Here is an 18,889-nt window from a genome sequence, read left to right as displayed (position 1 = left end):
GGCGCTCTTTTGGACCTGGAGTCAGGGCTGATTTCTAGGTTTTAAGTCTAAAACTTATTTCAGGATAGTGGTGGTTGAAGTGATTGTAATTAAATAGTTTAGAAAAGTGAATCCTATATATGTTCATCAGAGTTCTTTGTTATTTCACTTAAGTTAGCTTATTAGCTCTTATTTGATGAGGGAATTTTTCCTTGAATAGTAGCTATGGAGGTTAGTGTGGAGGTAAAACAGCAATGTTTGGTTCAAAGTACTAAAGCGTTTTCATATGCAAATCATAGGAGAATATTGCTTGAAGTGGTGGTAAAGATTTATTTATTTAATAAATTAACGGCAAGAATTATTGATGTTAAAATTCTTCTAATACAAAAGTCTGTTTTAAAAAGACAGTGAAATGACTTATATTTATTTCCTTTCAGTTATAAGCAACAAAAATTCAACTTGTTAAGAGAAGAGAATGAAGGCTATGCAAAATTGATTGCTGAATTAGGTCAAGATTTATCTGGAAGTATTACTAGTGATTTAATTTTGCAAAATATAAAATCTTTAATAGGTAAGGAAAGTTTATTTTAACTTTCACAAATATTATTCCTTATGAAATTGACACAAATGAATAAATGTCAGATGTCTCATTTGCAAAAAAAATTTTTTTTTACTTATTTCTCCAAGAAACTCTTCTCATTTCTTCTGCTCTTTGTTTTTCTTCTTTAATGTGAGCATTGTGTCCTGAGCCCTACCTTCTCCGTGTGTATTGTTTTACTTGATCACCACTTCAGTTCCCAGGATTCAGATATGCAAGTGATTCTCAACTTATTCCTGGTTTCTGGGTTTTATGTATTTAATCATTTCACTTGAACACTTCTCTTCATCTTAAATAAATAAAATAAATACATTTTATCCTATAAATAAACAAATAAAATAAACAAAATAATAAATAAATAAATAAAAATAATCTTTTGGACTCCAATGGTATTTTTGTAAATATTTGAGATAAAATTCCTCTCATGGGATAATTTAGTAGCTTGTTCAGTTAAGAACTATGGGCAAATCACTTAATCTTGTTTGCCTCAAGTTATTTTTAATTGTTGATTTGCCATTTATTTGCCTTTCAGAATGATAAAAATGCAAGTAATGAGAGTATATACATTTAGTTGTTTTGGTCTTAAAAAAGGTTTTGCCACTTAAGGGGCTTAAAAAATCCCAGAAAACAAAACCTCAGAACTATTGAAAAGTAAGCCTATTCTCCATTTGTGATGATTAAAATTTGGAGCATAGAGAATTTCCAAAAATCACATCTATCATCTACAACCATTCATTCTTATCTCATACTTGCCATCTGTACTTAAATTATGAGCAAAAAATTGCTCTCTGATTATAATTTTCTATAAAAAGTTTTTAGTTGTTTGCATATAAAATCTCTTTTCATTAGTAAGAGTAACTGAGACATTTTGGACTTCTGTAGTTATCACTTTTATACAAATATGTGCTTTATATAATGGGAAAAATATTAAATTAAAACAAATGAACTTAAAAAACATAAATATTGATTGGTATTAATTTTCTGGCATAGCTTATTATGTAAAGTGAAAAAGTAATATTGTAAATTTGAACTGTAATGTGTTAATAATTGAAAATTGCTATTTTCAATTTAAAGCTCTTTAGGATGATGAATTACATTTTTAACACAGGTATCTGACAATGAATAATTTTCATATTTTGTTCTGTGCATAATTTGATATTACAGGAGGATTATTCATTTTTTTGAGAGTGTAAGTTTTTTAAGCTTTTATTTATTTGTAATTTTTTTCTAATTAAAATTATGTCAAAATCAAGACTTAGTGATATTGATAGAGTTCACTTTCCCCAGTATAGTATTATACATTGTAATGAGAAATAATTCCAATTTTTTTTTATATCTTGCATTATAGGATGCTTTAATTTGGACCCCAATAGAGTTTTGGATATCATCTTAGAAGTTTATGAATGCAGGCCAGAACATGATGAATTCTTTGTGTCTTTAATCCAATCCTACACCTGTTTGTGTGAACCTGAAACACTCTGTCATATTCTTGGGTTCAGATTCAAGTTTTACCAGGTATTTATATATGTTTGGTACTGATTTGTATTAAAGGATGCGAATCATCACTAATTTACTTTTTAAAGAATAGCTTAATTTATAAAGTAATTTGTTGTATTCAGGTCATGGTACTAAATTCTGGGGTCTTAATTTTCATGAAACTAATATAAGATGATTAGATACAAGAAATTTGCCAATCAAAATTTAAAAATTTTTAAAATTCAGTTTCATTTTTAATTTCTAATTCAGCCTGTCCTACTTTTTTCTCACTGAGAAGGGGAAGAAATATATATGATTAATTATATAATTTAGTTCTGTCCATACTCCTTTCACTTTGTCTTTATTTACGTTCATTTTACACAGCATACATTATATATTCCATTCCATTCATTACCTCCTTATTTCACAGTAACATGTTTCATTTTGATTTCTCTGGAAATACGTTTGGTTCAGATCAGTTTTCTTAAGTGTTTTCAAAGCAATTCCCACAATTACTTTACTTATTTGATCTTACGTTTTCATTGATACAGAAAATTCTCTGGGAAAATATATTTTGGCTAGTGTACACCAGCATTAGTTTGGAAGTTTGTGTGGTTTCCTAAGCTTCAGAAGATTAAATACAAAAATGAGATGTTAAATAATGTGTGTAAAATTATGACAAAAAGCTCATTTGAGTAGTTAGGTGATGCAGTCAAGAGAATAGTCGTCTTTCTAAATTGAAATTTGGCTTTATTAGCTACATGAATTCTCTTTGCCTCAATTTTCTCGCTAGCAAAAGGAACTGGATAAGGATATGACAAACTAAGAAAAATCCAAATGGGATCCTGAAGAGTTGGATGTGATTGAAATTAGCCAAAAATCCCAGTATATTTTGGCATGATAGTGACAAGATTAAATTTAAGCATAAAGATCAATCTGTTATCTTTTCACTGTCTGTGTTGGCTACCTTTGTTGATATTATACTCCCTGTTTATAATTATCTCATTATTTTCCTCTCTGTAGTTTTTTCTCTTGATGATGACATTGACTTCCATAGATTGAAATTATTAAAATCTAATTCCATTTTTACCCATGCTAAAATAACGAACTAACTCAGCTTTTTAATAAAAAAATTTTTTTTTTTGTTTTGTTGAAAGCACAGTCGTACTTAACCAGTTGTAGTGATATTCTGTAAATCGGGGATCAAATATAAATCTAAACTTTTTTCTATCTTTCTACCCTCATGACCTCTGCAATTCATCTAAACTGGTCTTTTTCTTTCTCATAAATAATTTTTTTTTTTTGCGTCCACCTCTTTGTATTGGCTGTCTGTCATGTTTGAAATGTATTACTTTCTCCTAGCATTTTTTATATAAATTTTTAGAGGAAATAAAATTTTTTGTATTTCTTTTCCCTGAACATCCTGACTAAATAAACAAAAATTAGACTTGCCGAAACAAATAGATATGGTTAAGCACAGCAAGTTCTTGAATTTATCTTGTTCAGAAAATGTTTTATCTTGTATCCTGAGTTCATTAGATTTCTTTCTAGAAATTTTTTCTTCAATATAGATCTTTTTACTTTGCTGTTCAGTATTAAAATTTTCAAAGTGGTATTGAATTAACTGTATTAATGAATATTGCTTTTAAAATGTGAAATGGAATTTGCGGTCTAAAGTGATACTTTATATATTTTTTCTTTTTTTTTTTTCCCTTTTGATATTATTCTTGTGCAGCATGATGGATATATGTTTAGAAAATTGCAAATGGTTAACCTATATTAGATTGCTTGCTGTTTTGAAGATAGGGTAGGGAGGCAGGGAGAAAAATTTGTAATAAAAATTTTCCAAAGTTAAATGTTAAAAATTATTTTTGCATGTATTTGGATAGGTATTCACTCAGTTTCCAGTTTCTTGCTATTACATAAAGGGCTAATATAAACATTGGCCAATCTTGTTCTTTGTCATCCTTGCCAGTTTATTTTCATAAAATTTTTCTGCTTATAGATGATTTTTAATATTCTTTCCTATAGTTGTCTAAATTATATATATTTTTTGAGAACTGCTTTACTGAATATTTTTCTTCTTCTTAGAGATCAAGTAAGCTGAATCACACATGTGAAGTTCCTCCTGTTTGATTCTTCATCTCTGCCTTTGTGCTGTCTCTAACTTGAGCTTGAATAACTTTTGCAATGCCTTGTTTCTTGTAAAAAATTCTTTTAATTAAAAAAAAAAAGCTTTACCTTCTATATAAAATTTTTTCATGACTATACCAATATTTTTATTTGTTTTATTCATATCTTGAGATCAGGGACTAATTTTTGTCTTTTTATCTGAATGTTGAGGTTAAAATGCTAGTTGATTATCTGATCTTCATTCTTCTAACTGTGTAGCAAGTTTTTAATCTATGAAGTACAAATATGTGGTCTTTTTTGCTAGAAAAATCCTTTTGATTGATTCAGTTTATACATATTTTATCCTCAGAAGCTGGAGGGTGGTTTTTTCTTTTAAAATCATCATATGTTTCAATATCAATATATTTGTCTTATACTTGGGATATATATTTTTTCATAAAATATTCATTACGTAGTTTGATAATGACTGTTTTCTTTTATTTACTGATTTTTTTCCCTTTACTTTTAGGATCCAAATGGAGAGACTCCATCATCTTTATATAGAGTTGTAGCAGTACTGCTGCAACATAATCTTACAGATTTGGAGGATCTTTATGTACATGTAAGTTTCATACAAATAAAGTCTTGTAAATAGTTGGAAAATATTAATTGCTCATAGGCAGGTCAAGACGACCAAAAATGACAGTTCTACCTACATTATTCTATTTATTTTAACTATTATCAATTGAATTGTAAATATTATTTTATAGAGCTAGAAAAATAATAATACAATTTATATGGAAAAACAAAAGGTCAAGAATATTAATTCAATAATGTATCAAAAAATCTGAATATAGATTGTAGAATGCTATTTTTAGCCTTTCTTTCCTTTTTTTCTCAATTCAAGTTATCTTAGAATTTGAAATCATGGATATCTTAGAAATCATATTGTTCAGCTCCTTCCTAATGACACAAAATGACTTGCCACAGTTTACAATGTCAATACTTTGTACTTCCAAGTAATAGATTGGTTTTGTTTCCTTTCAGTTTTGTTATCTAGACTTTGCTGGTCCATAACACTATCCTCTTGAAAAAAAAAGTTTTTAAATTATAGATTATAAAGTACTTTCCTCACAATTATACTCTTTAAAAGGTAGTGAAAATATCTGCATTTTAAAGAAGCCAAATTGAGTACATGGAGTAGAAATGACTTATTCAAAGATAATATTGCTGAAATCCCAGATATTCCAGACTTACATAATTCTATTATTTGTATGCCTTTAAATTTTCTGGTTTTATTTTAAAAAAATGTTTTGTTACAATTGTTTAGTTCTAAAATATATATCTCAGAATATCAGAATGTCGCCTAGTATACAGTACGTTAAAGTGTTAGTTGATTATTTGCTCTTCAGTCGTCTATGTGGGATCTTTTTATTTATTTATTTATATGAGTTCTCACATGTTGTGGTCTTTTTTGCTGGAAAAAAATCTTTTTTTTTTAGAGTTATTATTATTATTATAGCTTTTTCTTCTGTTCCAACTTTTCCCCTCCTTTCCTCCACCCCCTTCCCTAGATGGGAGGCAGTCCCAAACATGTTAATCATGTTAAAATATATATTAAATAAAATATGTATCGAGAGTTGGGAGTGTACAATTCTCTTGTTGCACAAGAAAAATCAGATTTAGAAATGTAAAAACCTGGGAACAAAAACAAAAATGCAAGCAAAAACAGAAAGAGCGCAAATACTATGTTGTGAACCATACTCATTTCCCAGTGTTCTATAAGATACATGCTAGCAATAATTGATATTACCTGCAAATTTGAAGAGTGTGAAAAAATATTAGATATTAGTGGATCAAATCCAGATATTTCCTTAGATAACAACTGAAAACCTCTTGCCACAATGATGAACTATTTTTTGTTTTTATTTTCTTTTTCTTTTTATTAGTACTATTTTATTTTTCCAAAAAACATGTAAAGATAGTTTTAAACATTTACCTTAGATTCTAAGTATTTTTCCCTCTTTTTCCACTCCCCCAAGAAACTACACATTCTGATACAGATTAAATATGTGCAATTTAAAAAAATGTATTTCCAAATTCATCATGTAGTGCAAAGAAATCAGTTCAAAAGGGGGAAAAGCATCAGAAGGAAAACAAGTCAATAAATTATGGAGGTACATGATAATGTATGATGCACTTTCAATGTCCATATTAACTATTATAATCTCTAGCCAGCTTTGAAACTATTTCTTTATCTGTTATCTTTTCCACAAGAATGGTATGGAATGCTTTACTAAAAACTTTACTAACATACTAAACTCATAAAAGTTTAAATTTTTTATGCTATAAGATGTTGGCATCTTTGGATCATTGGATTGATCAGAGTTGATAAAGTTACATGTTGCTTTCTTTGTACAATGTTTTCCAGGTTCTGTATATTTTTCTTTAATCCATATATTTATTTTTGTTGAAATGCAGTGTTCTTGCATTTCGAATAGCATAATAATATTTCATCACATCATATTCTGCAACTATAGCCATACTCCAATAGCCAAGAAAGATGGATATTCTTTTTTGTCATGAAAAAATAAAGCTGCCACTTTTGTACATTTGGCTTCTTTTCATTTTTCTTTGATTTTTTGAAATACTCATCTACTAGAATAAAGTATAATTTTATACCTCTTTGGGTGTAGTTTCAAATTGCTCTCTAGAACAGTTGCATAGTTTGTGTTACCAACAATGCATATTGTCCAAATTTTCCCACATTCCCTCCAATATTTGTTATTTTTCTTTCCTGTTATATTAACCAATTTGATAGATGTGAAGTAGTACCTTACATTTATTTAGATCATTTACAATCATCAGATTGTAAATAGTTTTGATTTGGTTTAGCTTAAAACTGCCTGTTCATTTTCTCATTGAAAATAGCTTTGGGATTTTTATAAATATGAGAAATAATGCCTTTTCGCAGAAAAAATTGCTTCAACCAACTAGTACTATTTTCTGATTTTTTATTATAACTTTAAAATAATTTTTGAAAAATATTTATTTTTCCAAAAACATGCAGTTTTCAAAATTAACCTCTGCTTTTTATGTTCTAAATTTTTCTGCCTTCATATGACGTGTAGTTGGATATAAATTAGATGTGTAGTTCTTCTAACTTTATTTCCATAATTGTCTTGTTGCACAAGAAAAACTATATGGAAACAAACAAATACAAGAAAAAAATAAAGCAGATGAAAAAGAATAGGAAAGAAAGATGAAAATGCAATGTTTCAAAACACATTCATTCTATCTGTAGCTCTCTGGATGTGAATAGTGTTTTGTCTCTCAAATCTTGAAATTATCTTGAATTGCTACATTGTTGAAAGCAGTCAAATACATCATAGCTATCATCTTATTTTCTTGTATTCTTTGCTGTATTTGTTTTGTTTTGCAAATCCTTTTCAATTTCATGTAATTAAATATTTTTTTGTTTGATCACAAACTCATTATTTGTGTACAGATATAACAGTAAAATATTCCATGCTTCCTTAATTTTCTTATGGTATGATTGTTCAGTTTCAAATCATGTACCCTTAGTGATCTCATCTTGATACATATGCTGTGACGTATTACTTGTCCTCGAAACTGTCCTAATCCTAAACCTGACTCTTAGCCCTAAAGTACTTGACTTTAACCCTAAGCCTAATTCTAACCCCTAAATACTTATCGTTTTTGTTATTTAATTTTATTTTGCTTTTTAAATTTATTTTTTTAAGTTTTTATTTGCCTAAAGTAAAAACAACTGTTTTTTGGTTATACATGGACATTCTTTTTTTAAACATTTCCTTATAAATTATGTTGGGAAAGAAAAATCGAAATAAAAGGAAACCTAAGAGAAAGACAGAAGAAAAAAGGGGAAAAAATGAAAGAGCATAACATGTTTAACAAAAAGTGAAAATGCTATTTTGTGATCAGTCCACACTCAGTTCCCACTGTCCTTTTTCTGGCTGCAAATGCCTCTATTATTCATAGGATCATTGGAAATGGTGTCAGTCATCTCATTGTTGAAAAGTCACATCCATTAGAATTGATGATCGTACAATCTGACTATTGCTGTGTAAAATGATCCTTTGGTTCTGTTCACTTACCTAGAAAAATCCTATTCCATAACTCTCTAACTGACGTGGTTTCAGTTTCTTGTCACTGCAGAAAGAGCTGCTCCAAATCTTTTGGCACATTCCCTCCTTTAAGTTCTGTGTGGTAAGTTCGATGCCTTAGTAAAGACACTGCTGGGTCAAAGTTCGATGGCTCTTTGGGCATAGTTCCAAATTGTTCTCCAGAATGGTTGAATTCATTCACTCTTCTACCAGTAATGTAAGTGTCGTAGTTTTCTCACATCTTCTCCAACATTCATCATTATCTTTATCTAGAAATGGCTTTAATTTCTTTGTAAGTGGCTTTTCACATTCTTTGTCCATTTATCATTTGGAGAATGGCTTGTAAATTTGAGTCAATTCTCTTTATATTTTAGAAATTGGCCTTTATCAGAAAAGGGTATAAAATACTTTCCCCAGTTTTGTTCATCCTTTCTAATTTTAGTATTGGTTTTGTTTGTGAAAAACCTTTTTAATTTAATGTAATCCAAGTTGTCCATTTTGCATTTCATAGTTTTTCTAGTTGTCCTTTGGCCATAAATTTTTCTGATGACCTCATATGAAAATTATCCTTTCTCCTAGTTTGTTTTTGATATCATTCTTTATATCTAAAACATGTATACATCTTGAATTTAATTTGGTATGAGGTGTGAGAGATAGGTCTTTTTTAATATTCTGACATTTTATTTTCCAATTTTTTTGTGAAATTTTTCCAAAAGTTCTTATTTCAGAATCTGGAATTCGAGGGTTTAGCAATCACTAGGTTACTTAGGCCTTGATTATTGTTTCATGTGTATCTAACCTATTTCCACTGATCTGCCACTATTTCTTTTTTGTTTGTTTGCTGAGGCAATTGGAATTTTTTGGCCTTTTGTTTTTTGTGACACTGAACAAGTAGACTAATTTAGGTAGAATTGTCATTTTAATTATAAAATAGCTTGAAATACTTGTGAACAATTGAAAATTTTCCAATTATTTAGAATTGATTTTATTTGTATGAATTGTTTTATAATTATGTACATATAATTCCTGGGTAGGTAGAATCAAAAATGTTTTTCTATTTCCTGCTCTGGAGAGTCATTAGCTGCTAATTTGTGAGGATTTATTATCAGTTATTTACATCAAATTTTATTATTTTTACACTTTTATAAAATCTGTTAATACTTTCAAGTAGATTACTAATTAAATTTCTAGCATTTCTACAGTTTCTCTTTTTTTCTTTTGCTTCCCTAATTGACAAGAGTAATGTCTACCCACTGGAATGAATAGCTTATTCTCTCTGAACCTCCATTATGGAGCTTAAGAATCAGTCCTCCTTTACATAACTTCTTCGCTGTCTGTAAAAAGTCTCTTATGCCACTTCGTGAAACTCAATTCATTCCATTTTACCTTTCTTTTTCTTTGTTTTTTAGAAATCCTCTACGAGCAATCCCGAGAGGGCTTTTGGTGCTCGGGACCACCTTACATCATCCTTTGAGATTTCTCACTTGGGCATTTTGTCCTCTTCTGGGTCTGTGTTTTGATCTTCCTTGTCAGTAGGGTAGCATTTTGGGGTTCAGCTTCTTTTGTCTTTCTGGCTTTGTTTTTTCTTTCTTCTTTTCCTATTTTGTTATTTTTAAGGTTCTTCTCTCCTGATGGAGTCCAGGGGAACAATGTCCCAAACTTATGGTTTGCAGGTTGAACTTTGACTCTGTGCATGGGTCCTTGTGTTTGTGTGATTTAGTAGGGGTGTCTCTTGTGCACTCTCCAGGAGATAATCCTACCTGTATTTCCAAGGTAGCCAGGAGTCATCCTTCAAGAGGGTAGACCTGCTTGCTGTCACCTAACCCCATGTGGTTCCCCCAATGGGGAGTCCTGAGTGTTTCTGGGGTGGACTCTCCAGGGAGTAAATTGACAGGTTGTATGCAGGGATAGCCCTAGTGGTTGCTCAAGGGAGTTGTGTTGTGTTCTCTTTCTTGCTTTCTTCAGGGGGTATCCATATAAGGTCTCTCTGGCAGCCGGCCTCCAGACTCTTTCTGGGGTTTGGAGGTGGGAATAATCATTGCTGTCTCCATGGGCGAGCCCTTATTCTCTCTATAGGACAATTATGTGGGCAGTCTCGAAGGGGGTAGCCGGAAATGCACAATCTAGGACTAGTTCTAGTGGATGAATCCAGGGATTGGGCGCTTGAGCTCTCTGGAATAGCCATTGTTGTTTCTCTTGCTCTCTAAAGGGGATCATTTTTCCTGCTTTCCAGGGAATATTGCTTCTCATTATTATTTTCCAAGTAGGTAATTATTTTCAACTTCCACTGAGTCGAATGTGTGAATTTTTTTTTTTTTTAGTTTGTTCTATTTGAATTTGAAGTTTTCATTCTTTTTATATGTGATTCTTTCCTGAGACATGTGTCAGTCATGTGATGATTGGCATGTTCCTTGACTTACTTTCTTTCCATTTCTTCATTTGTAAAATGAACTAGAGAAAGAAATGATGAAATAATGCAGGATATATCTGAAGTGAAATGTATGGTAGGTCACATTTTAAATACCTTTCATCCAATTCTTTCCTGTTTCCCATGATATTTTAAACATAAATTAGCTTTTAATTCATTTCTGAGAAAAATTTAGTTTAACAGGGGCTGATTGTTTTCATTAACATTAATTTTTTCAGTACTTGGTGATTTCTGAGGAGTCAGTGATAGTAGAATGCATAGAATAAATTGTTAATTTATATATACATATATGTTTTGATAATTTGTTTCAGTTATTTCTCTCTTTGTGATCCTTAGGATTTTCTTGGCACAGATACTGAAGCACTTGTCATTTATTTTTATAGTTGCAGAGAGTCAGGGCAAAAACAGTTTCAGGCCAGATTTCTAACCACTTTAGTCACCATCTAGATGCAACTTTTTTCTCATGAACAATTTTATCCTTTAAAAACACAAATGAGAGGCTCTGGAATCTTCAATTTCAAAAGTTAACTGGATGTAGTTTTCTTAAAGAAGCCTGTTGAAAATAGAAATAGAATTAGGAAAAATAATTTTAAATGTTATAGAAATGTTACTTTTATAACAATTGACATCCTTAAAGATAAGCACATTATTTTATTTTGTAAAGAAAAAGCTTTTCTAACTTTAAATTTTTTTTATTTTAATGTCTATGTAATTTGCAATGCATTAAATAATAAATCAAACATAATTGATTAAACATGATTAATAATTTCAGTTAAATAAAAATTTTATTGGTTTATTTTCATTATAAAAGTTACTTTTCTTTGATTAGTCTAGTTATGTTAACTATGATTGCTAAGAACTGCTGTGGTTTTTAGAATTCTGGACTTAAGTGTTTTCAAATGAACTTTAGAAATTTTGATTTTTTTTTAATCCATGTTCGTTTAGTTTTTTAAAGTGTAAAAATAGGGCCTGAAAGCTCTTATTTAATAACAGGGTTGTTGTGATATACCACACACAAATACACAGTGCTTGGCACCAACTGTTTGCTATGTAAAATATCATAATAACCATAGTAATAAAAATTATTACTATTATCTTTTTAGAATTAGAATTATTTCATTTTTTATATTGCGTAAAATTTTTATATGCCATATATATTTTCTTTTAGCCTCATGATAATCAGAAACTTGGTATATTGGAAGCATTATTGAAGATTGGTGATTGGCAACATGCACAAAATATTATGGATCAGATGCCTCTCTTTTATGCTACTACTGAGAAAGCAATAGCGTTTGCTCTTTGTCAACTTATTCATGTAACTATTGAACCTTTATATCGAAAGTAAGTTACTATGATTCAGATAACTATATAAAAAATTATTGGTGTAAAATTTTTTTTAATCGTAATTGCCTTGGAATGTTCAGTTTATTTTATTTTTAAAGTATCATTTATACTTTAATATGGATGATACTTTTTGTTGTTAAGTTTTTTGGGGGAGAGCTGGTTTTGTTTTTGAAAGCAATTGGGATTTTGACTCGTCCAGATTCACACAACTACTAAATAGTTTGTGGCCAGATCTGAATTGAAATCTTTCTGATTCTTGAATTAGTATCTACTATGACATCTAGCTATCCTTAAAATATAAATGATTTCATATTTTTAAAAATGGAACTAAGAGTTTTTTTTTGACCAGTTTTTTTAATGTTTTAAAGCTTCTTTTACCACACCCCAATTTATAAATGATAAAAGTATATGGTACATTCCCAAAGAGCTACCAATTCTCACATACCCTGTGATCTAACAACATTATTACTAGACATGATTTCCAAAAGAGATTTTTTTTTAAAAAGGGGAAAAACATCAGAAATTGAGGGGATACCCATCAATTGTTGAATGGCTTAATAAACTATATGTGATGTGTGTTTATGTTATACTACTATAAGGTCCAGAGGTTATGTTCACTTAATTGCATTAATCTGTACAAATCTTCATATCTCTAAAATTACATAGATCTTTTATCATTCTTTATAACACTTTAGCATTCTATTCATTCAAATGGTCTAACGCTAGACCATTCTCTAATTAATGGGTATCCTCTCAGTGTTCACTTCTTTGCCACTACAAAAATAGATGTTATAAAGCTTTTTCCTCCTTTTCTTTAGAGAGATAATATATTATTGGGTCATGACAGATGCTCACTTTAAAAGCCTGGATATAATTAAACATTTAGATATCTTGAGAAAAAAAGTAGTTTAAACTATCTTTAGTTAAAACTCAAAACATCCAAAACAGAAGTCTTAGTTAATAAATTTCTATTTTGATTGAGGGCTTTGTCATATTTATATCTTGATAGAAATCTTGAAGCGCTTTATTCTCTTACTTTAGATACATAGTTAATTAATATTTCTGATTATTATTAATTTTATTCTACAAGATCCCTGAATTCTGTCCTCCAACCCCCCTGCTTTTCTCTAGTTAACTCTTTTCTTTATATTGTCATAATCTCTTAGGATCCCAAGTTTCATTCAGAATTTAATGTTCCATCTCCCAGATGGTAGTGCTTTCCTTTACATTTGTTTAATTATGTGTATTTTTGTTTGCACATGTATTTACGTTTTCCTGTTGTGGAATTTAAACTATATATCATTTTTACCTCTTTAATTTTCATTTTCTTGTAAATTTCCTCCAGTAGTAGATATTTTAATAACTATTTTACAGGTATTAGTAATGAGTTTTAATAAATGTTTTTAGTTATTTGCTTGATGTAATGATTAATAACTAACAATTTAAATAGTATAATTTAAAGAATTATGATTTTTCTTTTTCACTCTTTACTCTTTGCTTTATAATATTGGTTTTGAAATAATTACCAACATTTGTGTTGCTTTAGTTTGGAATGTTTCATTCATTTCTTAGAGGAATTTCTTTTTATTTTCATCTTCTGTGGTAAAAATTGGTGCATAGCTTGTGATGATAATGATGATTTTTTTCTTATGTTATCTTAAATTAACAGTCTGAGAATTCCAACAAGTCATGATATTATATATGAAAGAACTAGATAATAGATGAATGTTTTTAAAGATTTTCTTCTCACATCTTTTAGATTTGGAATACCCATAGGTGCTAAAGGAGCACCTATTCTTTTTTGGGAAAACAAAAGAGTACCAAAGCAAGTAGAGAATTTTGAAGATTTAAGAGAGGAAGTATTCAGTATGCTTTCACACCTTGGTCCTAACTTGTCTCATGATGCTGTTTTATTTGCAAAAGTAGTACGTTTAGGAAAAGCATTTATGAAAGAGGTAAGCAATGATTTTGATAAAACATCAAGTGTTTTTTCCATTTAAAACAATTTTGAAAATAAATTACATGAAGATGATTTCAAGATTTCTCAATGAGAGAATAGAACAAGCTGTAGTAACATTTTAAAAGTGCGTATTTCTGAGAGTCAATTTATCCAAGATAAAAAAAGGTAGAATAAAGTTGATTCCAGTGCTAGGGTTATATGTCAAGGAATTCAAAGATAGAAAAAAAAAAAAAGATGCACATAGCTCCAAAATATTTATAGCAACACACCAACTTTTTAGTTAAAGTTAAAAATAGAATATGTGTGTAAAAATTTTTTTGAGGTCTCCCATTGGAAACATCTCTTAGGGCATATTTAATTTGGCTATTGGTTTATTTAGTCCAATAATTCAATCATTTCTAGATCTCGTTCTCTCTTTTTTTTAATTATAGCTTTTTATTTACAAATTATGTGTATGGGTAATTTTACAGCATTGACAATTGACAAACCTTTTGTTCCAATTTTTCCCCTTTCCTCCCACTCCTCTTCTAGATGGCAGGATGACCAGTATATATTAAATATATTAAAGTATAAATTAAATACAAAATAAGTTTACATGTCCAAACCATTATTTTGCTGAACGAAAAGAACTGGACTCTGAAATATTCTACAATTAGCTTGTGAAGGAAATTAAAAAAAAACAACATGCAGACGGACAATAATATAGGGACTGGGAATTCAATGTAATGGTTCTTAGTCATCTCCCAGAGTTCTTTCGCTGGGTATAGCTGGTTCAGTCCATTACTGCTCCATTGGAACTGATTTGGTTCATCTCATTGCTGGAGACGGCCATGTCCATCAGAATTGATCATCATATAGTATTGTTGTTGAAGTATAAAATGATCTCCTGCTCATTTCACTCAGCATCAGTTCCTGTAAGTCTCTCCAGGCCTACAAAGAGGCCTGTCACAAACATTTTGGCACATACAGGTCCCTTTCCCTTCTTTAGTATCTCTTTGGGGTATAAGCCCAGTAGAAACACTGCTGGATCAAAGGGGATGCACAGCTTGATAACTTTTTGAGCATAGTTCCAAATTACTCTCCAGAATGGCTGGGTCTGTTCACAATTCCACCAACAATGTATCAGTGTCCCTGTTTTGCCACATCCCCTCCAACATGCATCATTAGCTTTCCCTGTCATTCTAGCCAGTCTGACAGGTGTGTAGTGGTGTCTCAGAGTTGTCTTAATTTGCATTTCTCTGATTAAAAATGACTTGGAGCTAGAAATGGCTCAATTTCTTCATCTGAGAATTGTCTGTTCATAACCTTTGGCCATTTATCAATTGGAGAATGGCTTGATTTCTTATAGAGTCAATTCTCTATATATTTTGGAAATGAGGCCTTTATCAGAACCTTTGATTGCACAAATGTTTTCCCAGTTTATTGGTTCCCTTTTAATCTTGTCTGCATTAGTTTTGTTTGTTCAAAAACTTTTTAACTTGATATAATCAAAAATTTTGTATTTTGTGATCAGTGATGATCTCTAGTTCTTCTTTGGTCATAAATTCCTTCCTCTTCCACAGGTCTGAGAGGGAAACTATCCTATATTCTTCCCATTTATTTATAATCTCATTCTTTATACCTAAATCATGAACCCATTTTGACTTTTTCTTGGTGTATGGTGTTAAGTGTGGGTCAATGCCTTTTTCTAGATCTCTTTAAGCACTTGTTTCTTCATATATTTTTTAAAAAGTAGGTTACTAGTTTTTAATCTACCAATGAAAATTCTTTTTGTCTACCATTGAAATGGTAGTTTGGCATAATCTATTCTTTCAGTCCTGATTTTAAGGATTTTTATCAGTGAGATATTTCAATTAAACTTTTGAATTTTTTCTAGAAACATAACAAAACTCAATAATTTATATAATTTGTTCATTCTCTTCTTTTTCTCTTTTTAAAAATTAAACCAACTTTAGCCCAAATTGGAACTTGGCAAAAGCCAAGTTCTTTGTCAATTAGAATGAAATTGTCTTCTAAATAATCAGCGCTGCAATCCTTAGGAAAGGGCAAGAGATACATACAATTTTTAAAATAAAACTTCAGAAGTCTAAGATTTTTGTTTTGTTAATTTATTTCCATTTTGTTTCCATTTTAACATTTGTATATTTTATTTTAGTTTCAGTCTGATGGAAGGAATGAAGAAGATAAAGAGAAGATGGTGAGAATATGAAGAAATAAGTAGGGCAGTTTTAATATTTTTGTTTCGTCAAAGTATCTGAAGTTTTGTAACATAGTCATTATTAGATCGTTAGAATAATTTTGTGATTTTCTTCATGTATTGGCATTCAAGTTATATCTTCCTCTTGCCTATGTGTCTGTCAAGAAAATTCATCATTATGTCTGATTTTACTGTCCTTGTGAGTGAGATGCGATGGAGCAGTTACTCATGGAAGAGAAGGGACTCTATATTTAAAATGTATTTTTAAAAATTTACTTAATATTTAATATTTTAACATTTAATAAATTTAATATTGAAATTGCCAAGTATGAAGACAGGAATTGGGGGGGAGATAAAACTTGTGAACTGAATGTTAAACTTGCTGAGGAATTAAAAAATGAGTGATCTGAGCGTCTGTAGGAAACAGTTATCAGGATTTTGATTGGGTTGTAGATAGAAATAGCATGAAACTCAAACGGAAAAGAGAATTCTGAATCAAAGCAAACCCAAAAGTATTTCAGTGCATTTGTGTTGAGTTGAAGAATCAGCCAAGGAGACTTTATCATGTGATGTTACAGTTACTTAGAAACTGTCTTATCATTCAGTTGGTTTCAGGAGAGAGTAGAGACAGCAGGGCTGAATAAATAAACTGACTAAAAGTTCCCCTTACCTATAGGCAGTTAATTAAATGTCTGAATTCAATTTTGTCCTGAAGTCATTCATTTGTACCAAATTTTGAAATTGGCATTTTCTTATTTTAATATTATAACACAATTATTTCTTGATTTCCACATATTATTTCTTTCCTAGGAAATTTTATTTAGTTGTTTGCTCAGTATTACTGACCAAGTCCTTCTACCATCTCTTACTTTGATGGACTGCAATGCTTGTATGTCTGAAGAACTTTGGGGAATGTTCAAAACATTTCCTTATCAATATAGGTAAATACCAAAGTATTTTTCACCCTTTATTTTTATTTATCAAATTTGCTTATATATTGTATTTATTGTATTTGTCTTTTTAAGGTATCGATTATATGGCCAGTGGAAGAATGAAACTTACAATAATCATCCACATTTAATAAAAGCTAAAGCTCAAACAATTGATAGAGCCAAATATATTATGAAGTAAGTGCTTTTTAATAGGAAAAGTAAACTAGTAGATTTAGTGTAAAAATTTAGGTTCTTTTCCAATTTGCTTTGTATCATCCTTAAAGGTGAATATTAGCTAACAATCTGTAAAAAACCATTTGTGTCTTATACATATTTATAGGCTGTGTGTGTAAAAAGTAGTATAATATGTTCACAAGTTATTAAAATAATGGAGTAATCAAATTAAATGGCTAAAAATATGGATTTGGAGAGAAATAGTAAATTATGTTTTCAGAGAACTTTAAAATTGTTTGAAGAAAATAGTAAGGGATGCTATTTATGAAACTGAGTGTTGCATACCTTAAATTCCAAGCTTGTCCTCTCCACAGATAAGGGTGCTTATTTTCCTTTTGTATAGGACATATTTAAGACTTGGTTGAAATGGGTAGAGATGTAGCTACAATAGCTGTTAGTAAAAATTTTAAAAAAGAAAAGTACATAGATATGTCAGATCTTAGAGAAAAAAAAGATTTATAAAGAAGCATATTAATTGGAATTAAATGAAAATTATTTAGCATTATTAATGATAATACATTAATTATTAAATTATCACTTGCAGATTAATATAGTAAAATGTAATTTTGGTTTTAAACCTTTATTTTGCTGCTTTTTATTTATCCTTTCCTTAATTGATAAAAATAGATACTTGAACTAGATTATATACTAAAATGGAGAAGTGTCTGAAATCTAACCTTTTTTGCAAGGGAATCAGACTTTTGAGACAACTTTCTAAGTTTATTTAGCATTAAGTTCTTCTCTTTTTGTTTTGGTTTTGTTCACACGTTGCAGTTCTTTATGGATTCTTCATATTTTCATTTTTTTCAGTTCATTTTGAGTTCTTGATGTTTGTAATTTCTATGTTGATTCATCATATTTATAAACCATAATTTATTTAGCCATTTCCTAAGTTATTGGTATGTAATTTTCTACTGCAAAGGTAATAGTGAATTTGAAAATGTAAGTTATATTAAATTAAATGAAATGGGCATTTAAGAAAAAAACATGCTTAGTTCCAAATTAGCTAAATGGAATTGGTTAGCAAGACCAGTTGTATAATCCTGGAATGAATTACTTTACCCTTTTTGACTCAGTTTATTCATCTGTAAAATAAACTGGAGAAGGAAATGGCAAACCATTGCAATATGACCAAAAAATCCCACAATCATGAAGAGTCTATAATGGTTGGAATGATCAAACAATTAAACTTTTAAATTTTCAGAATTATTTAGTTTCATACATACTGTGTTATCTTGCTTATCTTTACATTATCATTCCTTTGTTGTTTTTGCTAATAGTATGTGACAAGAATGAAAGATTACATTTAGAAGGCCCAGTGGTCTTGCAAAAATCAAGAGAAAGCAAGGAAATTGCAGTAAATTAAGCATATTCCTCCAGATGAATTTTTGGATTTCAATTTGATTATATAATGTATTTTTAAATTTGAGGAGTGGTTTGGTTATAAAAGAAAATAATGAAAATAGGTTAAAGACAATAAAGAA

At 29.8% G+C, this 18,889-nt stretch overlaps 1 protein-coding gene across 1 annotated transcript in view; it reads left to right on the top strand.

The window, feature by feature from the left end:
* Positions 1–18,889, top strand: part of LOC127542752 (THO complex subunit 2-like) — a 68,002-nt gene that overhangs the window by 11,896 nt on the left and 37,217 nt on the right. Inside the window, exons 7-15 of the mRNA XM_051968521.1 lie at positions 417–550; positions 1,926–2,092; positions 4,695–4,787; positions 9,720–9,817; positions 10,276–10,327; positions 11,907–12,079; positions 13,842–14,037; positions 17,050–17,180; positions 17,265–17,366. Coding sequence (XP_051824481.1) covers positions 417–550; positions 1,926–2,092; positions 4,695–4,787; positions 9,720–9,817; positions 10,276–10,327; positions 11,907–12,079; positions 13,842–14,037; positions 17,050–17,180; positions 17,265–17,366 — 1,146 coding nt within the window. The remainder of the gene's footprint in view (positions 1–416; positions 551–1,925; positions 2,093–4,694; positions 4,788–9,719; positions 9,818–10,275; positions 10,328–11,906; positions 12,080–13,841; positions 14,038–17,049; positions 17,181–17,264; positions 17,367–18,889) is intronic.

This window comes from Antechinus flavipes, chromosome X (genome assembly GCF_016432865.1).
Source record: "Antechinus flavipes isolate AdamAnt ecotype Samford, QLD, Australia chromosome X, AdamAnt_v2, whole genome shotgun sequence".
NCBI lineage: Eukaryota > Metazoa > Chordata > Mammalia > Dasyuromorphia > Dasyuridae > Antechinus > Antechinus flavipes.
The sequence above is the reverse complement of the archived record's forward strand: the minus strand, read 5'-3'. Positions and strand labels throughout refer to the sequence as shown.